The sequence below is a fragment of the Microtus ochrogaster genome, chromosome 5, assembly GCF_000317375.1.
Source record: "Microtus ochrogaster isolate Prairie Vole_2 chromosome 5, MicOch1.0, whole genome shotgun sequence".
Classification (NCBI taxonomy): Eukaryota; Metazoa; Chordata; class Mammalia; order Rodentia; family Cricetidae; genus Microtus; species Microtus ochrogaster.
Window position 1 is genome coordinate 25402532 of NC_022012.1, and position 10509 is coordinate 25413040.

General features: G+C 40.5%; 1 protein-coding gene across 4 annotated transcripts in view; it reads right to left on the reverse strand.

The window, feature by feature from the left end:
- Aplp2 (amyloid beta precursor like protein 2) overlaps positions 1–10509 on the reverse strand; it is a 64835-nt gene that overhangs the window by 27479 nt on the left and 26847 nt on the right. For all 4 annotated transcript variants that reach the window (XM_005346992.3, XM_005346991.3, XM_005346990.3 and 1 more), the window contains exons 2-3: positions 1646–1819; positions 442–565 (exon numbers count right to left, since the gene is read on the reverse strand). In XM_005346992.3, the coding sequence (XP_005347049.1) occupies positions 442–565; positions 1646–1819 (298 nt within the window). The remainder of the gene's footprint in view (positions 1–441; positions 566–1645; positions 1820–10509) is intronic.

Genomic DNA, 10509 nt, shown 5'->3' on the forward strand with positions numbered 1-10509 from the left:
TGGCCCTGGCACCTGACTACATTCCATGAGTCATTTTCCTTCCTCCTGAGAACTATCACCAATCTGACTAACAGTCAATTTAAACAAGACAGACTGTAGGGAACAGGGGACCCTTTTCCTTGGTTGTCTTCTTTAGTGCTGTTTCAACTATCTTTCTTAGTACTGATTTCAAATAGTTAATATTAAGAGTAAAGCTGCCCTGCTTTGCAAGCAAGGCTTCTCTTTGGTGTCCTGGAAAAGGCTCATCCTCCAGAGTCAAGAGTCACAGTGGAAGAGGCAGTTAGCTCCAGAGAATCTACCATCAACACAGGGAAGCACCAGGTACCCACAGGAAATCCCTCCAATAACTCCATTTTAATAGATGTAGATACTTCACTGTGAGCCAAGAACGAAGCTTATAGGCTGGAGAGGACACTTCTAAAGAGCAGCAGAAACACTTACCAAGACACTTGAATGGAATAACAACGTGACTCTTGCACTGTTTTTTGTCCCTTCTGCACCAGTTGTCAATACTGACTGGCTGGTTTGCTTCCATCACATTTGTGATCTGCAGCTCTGGATATATCTGTTTAAGAACAGTAACAACAACAAATCCACACAATAAACCATAAAATGGGTATTTCTGCCTCCACCCATATGCTCCATCAACCTTAAATGCTATTACACTATTCTATATTATACTGACAAAAATAAAAATATACTAAACTATTAGTTTTCTTTTTGTTTCTCACTGTTTATTTATAACAGATACTACCCAATTTCCTCTAGTCAAAAAAAATTTGTTTTGATAAAACACCATCAGTCTTAGCCAATCAGAGAACAAAATCATCTGACTTGCATATTTTGCCACAGCATGTTTTAAAGTGGTCATTAAACCTGCCTGTGACCTTGTCAATCTTAGCCACACTCATCTGGAAAGACATGTGGTCCTTTGACACCAATGATGCGGTTGATCCCTGGGCATTTCCACAGATGCACAGGGCCACACATTTGTCACTGTCGTTCTGCATGTAAGGTTGCATTTGTTCCCTCTAGTTCGGGTGAGAACAGACAGGACGAAAGCTGGTTTTTCTTTTGATAGCTTATATTTCTGACTCCTCCCATGGACTGCATTTAAAAGGGAGTCTATAAGTAAGGCAAATGCAGGTTTTCAACCCAAAACAAATCTGACTCAGTTATCAAGTTCACACACAGGATGTGTGTACAGTGCTGAGCTCTTAAGTGAAAGACAGAGGCTAGTCTATGAAGTACCTGCTAACAGAGTTAAAACCATACTTCACCCCGGTCCTACACGTGAGAAGTTACACTCATATTCTTTTGCTACTAAAGCAAAGGGTCAAATTGACTCATATCTAGAGGATCCTTCACAACACTGGCAGCTTTCTATGAACAAGCCAAAACCACAAATTCTACACTTGACATATTTTGCTTTTCATCTTCCTAAAACAGAAGTAGGTTCCTACCAACTTTCTACAAAGAACTGAGCTCAGAACACAAAAAAGGAAAAACCTCGGCAATATCTAAATTTAGAAACAAAAGGGACTGGAGTTCAAATTCTTAGTACTTTGGTCTTGGGCAGGGGGAACACATGCAACCCTGACCCAGGAAAAGAAGCGGAGTGTTAACTTTCTGGCAACATTCTCACCTCCTGGCAGTACTGAAGAACTTCTTCCTTTGCTCCCAGGCAGCTCCTGGTGCCTGTTGGGTCAGGCTCCCATTTCCCAGTCTGAATGTTCACATGCATGTTCAGCTTCCCACAAAACATCGCAATTTGAGGCTCAGCAACAGCAAAGCCTGTCCCAGCATTGGCTGCAAGAGCCTATCAAAGGAGAAAGCAGAGACCTCAGGTTTAGTCAAAAGATATGCAGACAGGCACAGGCATTTAACAGTTGATACAAGACCAACATCTTACAGCTAAACTACTTGGTATCGTTCTACTTATTATACTTCAAGATCTAAAAGCTGAAAAGGAACCAAAGGGTGGCTAGAAGGTGCTAAAGTATGACTCCTGTAGGAATATTCCCATGTGATCTAGAAACGCAGAATCACCAAACTGGCAAGAAGGCTTAGCAGGGAAAGGCACTGTTGCCAAGCCTGACAACCTGAGTTTGATCCCTAGCATCCATGTGGTGGAAGGAGAGAACGGATTCCTGCAAGTTGTCCTCAGACCTCTGTGTGTGTCAAGGTCCTTGTATCCACTCAACCGCCACCCACACCTGGGAGAAGAAAAAAACCAGAATGAAGTAACTACCAAAAACTGCATAGACCTGAAGTACCTTCAAGTTTGAAAGCAAGCATTTTAAGACAAACAAAAGGAAATTCAACTTTGTATTTATGGAAACTAATTCCTAAATATAAACAGGTTTGTACCAACTGACTCCTGGTCTCCAGGTCAAACTACTGTAAATTAGAGTATCTGAATATCAGGAAGGACAGCCAGTCTCTATCAGCGCCTCTACTGGTCTGCTTGAAGGTGCAGTTGGCAGGAACAGGTATGGTTCACTATCAACTTTTGTTTATTTGTTATCTCTTTTCCAAACTGTCTTATAATTTCGGGTATTTACTTTTTCTCTTTCTCCCCCTCTGGTACTAGAGATTCAATCTAGGGTATTACACAGGTTAGGCCTGAACTCTATCACTGAACTAAATCCCTACTTCATCTATACATTTTTTATTTTGAGACAAGGTTACTCAGGCTTGTCTTGAACTCTTCCTGCCTCAGCTTCTTGAGTGACTGGGATGGTAGGCCTATAGTACTTTGACATAAACTAATTCTTGTTTCAGGAAGTATGCCAGAATTTAAAACTGACCTTTGTGTATATATAAAGTGAAAAGCTAACGGGAACTCTAACCCTACTACTGCCCACTTGGAAGACCTTGAATCTGACTGCTGTCTGTTCTAATACAAGCTACCTATTCCTTCACACACAACACATGAAAACAGAGAGCTGTTAAAACTTCCAATAATTTACTTATTCACTCATACAGCAAAAACATCTTCATCATATTATGTATTAACAAAGTGCTAAAGGCTCAGTATACAAGCATGAGCAAAAAGTCGTGACCCCTACTTCCTCAGTACTCCATCTGGTGTCAAGTCAAAACTTACACACAAAAAAGGGGCGGGATTCACAATCCTACAGAGGAAAAGAACACAGCACTGAGAAAACATTAAAAAGAACATGACCTCAGTTTGAGCAGAGAGCTAATAAAGGAACTTTCCAGAAGAAAGTGAGGCTGGTGCGGCGGTGTGGATGAAGTGTGGTGCACTAGCACCAGGTCTACAATGTCGGCAGCAGAAGGATCTCACTAGAAGTGCTGAGATCACTCCCAATTCCTCTTCTGGTTGCAGAGTAAAAATGTACTGTAAGCAAGCAGAGGAAGGGGTCGGACCACTGGAAGTGCACGGTCCAACAGAAGGATATTGCTAGCTTGGGCTACAGTGGTGTGCACTAAGAGACTCAAGATCACAGAAAACAGCAAGACATGGTGATGGATTAAATATAGAGAACAAAAAAGAGGGTATCTAGGTTATTTGCAATATGCCCAGCATGCAAGGCTTCTCTCAAGCAATGCGTCCTTGAATAATACCCGTGCATTTAGCGTTACAGTAGTCAGTCCTTTATCTGTGGAGCTATGTCCCAGGACTCCCAGACAATACCTAAAACAATACAGTTCGCTGAACTCAATATATGCTTTTCCCATGTCATAATAAAATTTAATGTATAAACTAAGCATAGTAAGAAAGAAACACCAAAGGGCTGGAGAGATGAATCAACAGTTAAAAGGACCCAGGTTCAACTTCTAGCACCTACATAGTGGTTCACAACCAACTGTAAATTCAGTTCTAAAGGAATGAGCATTCTCTTCTGGACTCTGCATGTACTAAACATGTACATACAGGCATACATGCAAGTAAAACACCCATACACATAAGATTAATTTTTTTTAAAAGGAGAAAAAACAAATTTGGAAACAATTTGTTTCCTCAATCTACACATGAACTAGAGTTAAAGATTAAAAGTTCTTAATGTTTTAACTACATATGATCAGGTATGAATCCATTAACATTGAAGGCAGCTACTAAACAAATAGGGTTTAGGGTGCCTATCTAATAATTCGGAAGACTGAGAGAACAGGGGACAGCATTTGAGCCTCAAGTCCCCAGAATGATCACAGATAAGAAGGTGTTGATTAGTTGTGTGAGCTCACTGAGCCACAACATTGAAACGGTCCATTCTAGTGCATTCATCAGCCAGGACTGCGTTCCACATGTTACTCATTACAGCTGTTGGCTACAAGACCACAAAAGTTTCAACTGTATAAATGCTCAGTTAATGGGTCAACCACGGAAGTCAATACATCAGTGTAAGTGCATTTGATTTCTGCACTGAGATGGTCAGTGTTATCTTCCCTAAAGAGTCTAAAGTATCAGAGGTTAAAGCAACAGGAAGGAGAGCAAAACAGCCAGATCCTCCCATCAGTTACCACCAAGAAAGAATAACTGGAATCAATCCAGACAGTTAATAGGATACAGTGATTCACTTCTGAGTTCAGAAAGATTAATCCTTGTGGTCATGAGAGACTCTCAAGACAGTATCCTCTGAAATATAAAAGGCCTCTGTGGGCCACATCTAAGAATCAACTAATCAAACATACCACGACCTCACCTAGAGTGTGACAGGGTCACCATTCTATGATGTTTGTGCTTCTTTACTTGGAAATGCTCTTATTTAATGTGCTCTCCATTTTCTTAAGCACCGACTGTGCCTTGATCCATTACTTCAACATATAAATCAATCTGCTTCCTAATCTAACATGTTACAAATGGGACTTCACTGCCAAGTCAGCACTTCTGATATCCTGTGAACTTAGAAGCCTCTATGAAAGAAAATTAATGCCCCCACGTGTTGGCACTTAAGCCAGTCCCTGAGATCTATGCACACGGCAGCACTTTCAGGGCTTTGAAAACAAACTACATCAATTGCTTTCCTATCCAATGCCTCACTTTACTTAATACTTCATTCTTAATAAGAAATGCCATTTCATTAATTTGGCTGAGAAAGAGTTCAGCTAGCTATCCAAGGAAAGAAATTCAACTTAGCAGTAGGTGCTCCTAATAATGTGAAGCAGTTTAAAGCATTTACAGTCAATGTACAAAATGCAAGTCTGAGCCTGCAACAACAGTCCGTCTGTCCGTAATATCACTTCAGAGCCCAACCCCTGGGTGGAGCTCATAAGCTGTCCCCCTTCTCAAAGCTGCTAGGGACCAATGCGGCTCTCCTACATCAAAGCTCATGCTTGAGCAGATCTTTCCTCGCTAAAGCTACTATACTGCCCCCAAATCAAATCTGGCCCTAAGTTTGATAAAGAGCCTATGTACCATCTTCCCAGGGCAGGGTTTTCTCCTGTAGCTGTGGGAATGAGGATTCCTTAGATGGAAAGGCACTGTTTATAGCCCATTCCACCCAGCTCGGCTATCATAGACATGAGTGAAGCAGGTGTCTGCTGCATCCAGCTAGGCTTACAGGCTAGTGATAAGACACTTATCCAAACGTCCTTTCCTTTACACCTTAAAATCTTTAAAAAGAAAAATTAATCAAAATTTGAAGAGCCTATACCATTTTCACTCCTCTTCTACTGTTGAATAAAACTCCATGACCCAGAGGCTGGAGAGACAGCTCAGTGGTCAAGGGTACTTACTGGCTGCTCTTCCAGAACCCAGGTTCAATTCCCAGCACCTACAAGTTACAATTGTCTGTAACTCCAGTTCCAGGCGTCTGACATCCTCACATAGACATGCATGCAGGCAAAATACCAATGAACATAAATAAAAATTAAAAACAAAAAAACAAAACCTTTGTGACCCACAAATTCTAACAACCACTCGCCTTTAATTCCAGCACTTAGGAGTCAGAGGCAGGCGGTTCTGAGTTCCAGGCCAGCCTGGTCTATAGAGTGAGTTACAGGATGGCCAGGGATATACAGATATCCCTGTGTATGTGTGTGTGTATGTGTATATATATATACATATATATATATATATATATATTTGTATATATGTATATATTTGTATATATGTATATGTATATATATTTATGGATATAAATTTAACAATTTAAATATATGCCCACAAAGTCTTTAAAGATTTCTTATCAAAAGAAAGAGAAATACAATCTGGTCTTGGCATACCTCAAGATATTTGTCTCGGGAGAAAGAACATGAAGTCGGTTGGGGGGATCTGGAAGAAGCTGAGGGAAAGGATATTACTAAATTATACTGTATGAAATTTTTAAAAATTATAAGAAAGGAAAAGTTTTCTCTCAAGCTACGATTAACTACAATAAGGAAGGCAATCAGAGTGAGAACACTAAGAGGGTGCCAGCGTGAATGTCGTCAGCAACAAGACATTTAAGGGAACCAGTCAGGAAAAAAACCGAGAACAGTTACAAATCAGCAAAGACCAGGCACAAACAAGGAATGAATGCAGTGTGGGAGCTTGAACAGGATCCTGGAACAGGAAAAGGACATCGATGGGGGAAACCAGAGCAATCATTTGCATAAGCTGTGCCAACACAAGCTCCTGTACGTGCTCTGTGGGTTATGTAAGACATTAAGTCCACAGCCAAGCATAGGAGAATTCTGCAGTACCGTCAACTTTTACTTAAGGCCAAAAGATGAACATTTGAGAGCTGGTGTAGCTCATCAAAATAGCGCCCGCTCAGCATGCATGACAAATGGGACGGAACCCAGCACCATAAAAATAACAAGTGTTTTTGTGTTTAATCCCGATAAAACTTCCCAGATTTCACTTTGGAGAGCATAGTTTCAATTTACAAAAATCCAATCTGTCAAAAAGACAACACAAGCTGGGTCTGGGGGCATGTATCTAGTGGCCAGCTACTGCTATGATTGGGGTGGGATGACTGTCACAGCCAGATCCTACCTCAAAAATGGGGACTGGGGGTGGGGGTAAAGGAACAAAGGAATGAAAAGATCCTTTAGATCTATCTTTTAGGCAACCAGTAAGGATTTTCAGAGCACACTCAATAGCTGAAAAGCAAACGTCCTAATATAGCATATCATAGATATTACATATATTAAGCACTTTGGTTGCTGTTGAAAGTGTGAATTATGGTGGTTAAACCTGTTGATTTGACATTTACAATCACTTAGAAGATACCACCCCTAGGCATGTCTGTGAGGTCATTACCACAGGTACATACTTCATGGGCAAGGGTCTCAGGCTGAAAACAAAGGAAGTGGCATAGCACACATTCACCTCTGCTTCCTGACTGAGAAGGCAATGCAATCCAGAGGCACAAACTCCTGCTGCCTCAGCTAGAGCTCTTCTTAGTACCACATGGTACCTACTACCATGATGCTCTTTGCCCCCAAATCATTAGCCAAAAGCATACGCCCTCCTTTCCTCAAGTTGCCTTTGTCAGGAACTTTACAGGAGCATCAAGAAGAGTAACTGACACACTATGGCTTAGTGCCATAGTCCTCAACTTTCCTAAGGCTGTGTGTGACCCTTTAATAAAGTTTCTCATGTTACCCCTAAACATAAAATTATTTTGTTGCTACTTAACTGTAATTTGTTATTCTGAAATCATAATGTAAATAAATATCAGATATGCAACCCCCGAAGAGATCAAGATCCACAGGCTGAGAACCACTAGTTCAGAACCTTCACAACATCTTCTCCAACAGCACAGAAGGAAAAGTTCAACCTTCAAACATTTCAACTATTTGACAAAACAGCAGAACTCTTGAGCAATATGAGAAAAAAAAATAAAAAAGCCTTGTTCTCAAAAATAACATCTGATAAGGCTGGAGAGACGGGTGGCTATGGTGGTGAGCATTACTGCTGTTACACAGCATCTGGGTTCAGTTCCCAGCACCCATTATGGTAGCTTATGTAACCTCAGGTGATCCAATACACACATACAAGCAGGCGAACAAGACATAAAGTGAAAATAAACGGTTTCTTCTAATGATGGCATTACATTAGAAATGTTTATATTTTGTGTGTGTGCACACGCACATGCCATGGTATACATGTGAAGGGCAGAGGCCAACCTTCTACCAAATGGGATTCAGGGTTGGAACTGGGGGGTCGTAGGTTTTCATAGTACACACAGAGCCATTTCTTCAGGCTACATCTCAAAGTTCTAGGCTTTATTATATCCCAGATTAATTCTAATTAGAAAGAGGTAAAACTAAGTATAGGGGGAAAATTAAAATATTAAAAGTTATTATTATTACAATGATACATATCAGCCATTAGGTGTTGTTTACAGACATAATAGTTTGTACAAATAAATAACTTCACTGTTATTAGAGCTTTAAATATTAAAGCAGAAATGAAGTATTGTTTTCAAGACTGAAAATGGTTTAGACTGTCTCCACAGCTTTTTATAGGGACATGGTAATTTGTCCAACTAGATTATATTGATAAAAATCCAAGCACAAAAAAAAAAAAAATCCAAGCACCATAATCAAATAGAAGCCTGACTTTCACTTTACAGGAGATGGAAACTGAGTCTTTCATTAAAAAGGCTATAGAAAATATATTGATGCTTAAAATTGGTTTCTGTCCCTGCATAGTTGTTATCATAACACAGGAAGCCTAAGAAACTTATTTCCAGGTGTACGCAGCCAATAGGGACCTGTCTTGGATAAACAGCATTCTTAGTGCACCCTGCCTCAAAAGTTGAGCACGGATGGTAGCTAAGTATGTGATTGTAAGTCCAGTTCCATCACCAACTACTTGTACTACCTGTGAAGGTTACCTATCCCTCTAAGTCTACTTTTTCTATTAAAATGATAGGCCAGGAGGACTGGAGAGATGACTTAACAGTTATTAACACTGGTTGTTCTTTACAGAGGACCTAGGTTCAATTCCCCAGCACTCACATGGTGGCTCATGGTTGGACTCCACTTTCAGGGGACCCAATGCCTTCTGACCTCCACAGACTCCACAGACAACATGCACACACATGGTACACAGACATATATCCATACACATAAGATAAAAAACTGGAAAAAACCACTTCTAAAAGCTAAGCCAAGCATGGTAACTTATACCTCTAGACCTAGCACTTAGGGCAGGAGGGGGCAGGGCAGAATAAAGAGGATTATTACAAGTTCAAGACCACTATGGGATACAGTGAGACTGGGGTGTGGTGTGTGACTGGGAAGATGGTGAGCTGTGTGAGCCTGAGAATATGAGTTGAACAGCCAGCATGAAGAAGATTATGCAACAGCAGGGGCTTGTAACAGCAGTAGACAGGAGGGGTCCCATCAAAGTCAACTGCTTCCATCAAAGTCCCAGGTTTTAGTGAGAGAGAGATCCTGTCTCAAAGGGGTGGGGGTGGTTAATTCGGAGGAATAACACCCAAAGGTGAGCCTCTGGTCTCCTTAAGAGCGTACATCCATGCTCTTCTGCAAGTCTGCTCCCACCCTCACAAACACACACATCATTTTTAAAATGTGTGTGATATTGCATGAGCTTATGTAAAACGTTTACCAGAGAAACATAACAGACCTACAATAAATCATGATTTTAAAATAAAATTTAAAACAAAGTGCTTGAAATATTGCTTATCATACAAAAGGAGTTTAAGTGATGGGGACCATTACTATCAGGATTTACATTTCTTCATCTGTAGAACAAGGCCACTAATATACCTACTCCTCCTCTCTGGCCCATTGTGGGGATTAAATTACGATAATTCATAGAAGCATTAAGCGCAATGCCTACTGCAGAACAAGCACCATTATCACTGTGCTTGCTCCTGAAGATTTAGTTCACCCTTGCTACAATTACACACAACTGGGCTTAAATCAGAGGCACTCAAGTGAAGAACACAGGAGGACCCACATGGTATCTATCCTGCCAAAGCACAGGCTGATATGACACAGGTTTAAGAGATTTCATTTTTTTATGTTATTAAATTTGAAAATGAATTTTTTTTAAAAAAAAAAGTTGCAATATTGCTCCATACTTTATTTAGTGGGAACTCAGTCATCATATATTTATGTGAACAGACCCTGTCATTTTTAAAGAAAACTACCAGGAGCTGCTGGTTTCGTGGCTCTGAACCACTTTCCAGCTGAACCAGAAGTGAGGTTAAGACGAATCTACTACTACCACCACAGCACATCTGAGACTGAGCTATGGGAGCCAGAGAGATGGCTCAGCAGGCAAAGTGCTTGCTACATCAGCTAGGTGATCCGAGTTTAATACCCGAAATCTGTGTGAAGGAAGAGATTTACTCCACAAAGATGTCGTTTTTACCTCCACAAAATTACTACACACCTCTCTCTCACACTCACACACACACACACACAACATTAACAACAGCACTATAATCTAAATCTTTATGGGTTTGTGTACCTTTTTGTGAGCTTCAAACATACACATGAAGTATTTTGGTCACATTCATCCTCAACTTGTTCTCTTGATATCATTTCACCTACTTATTAGCTACAAAAATCTTACAG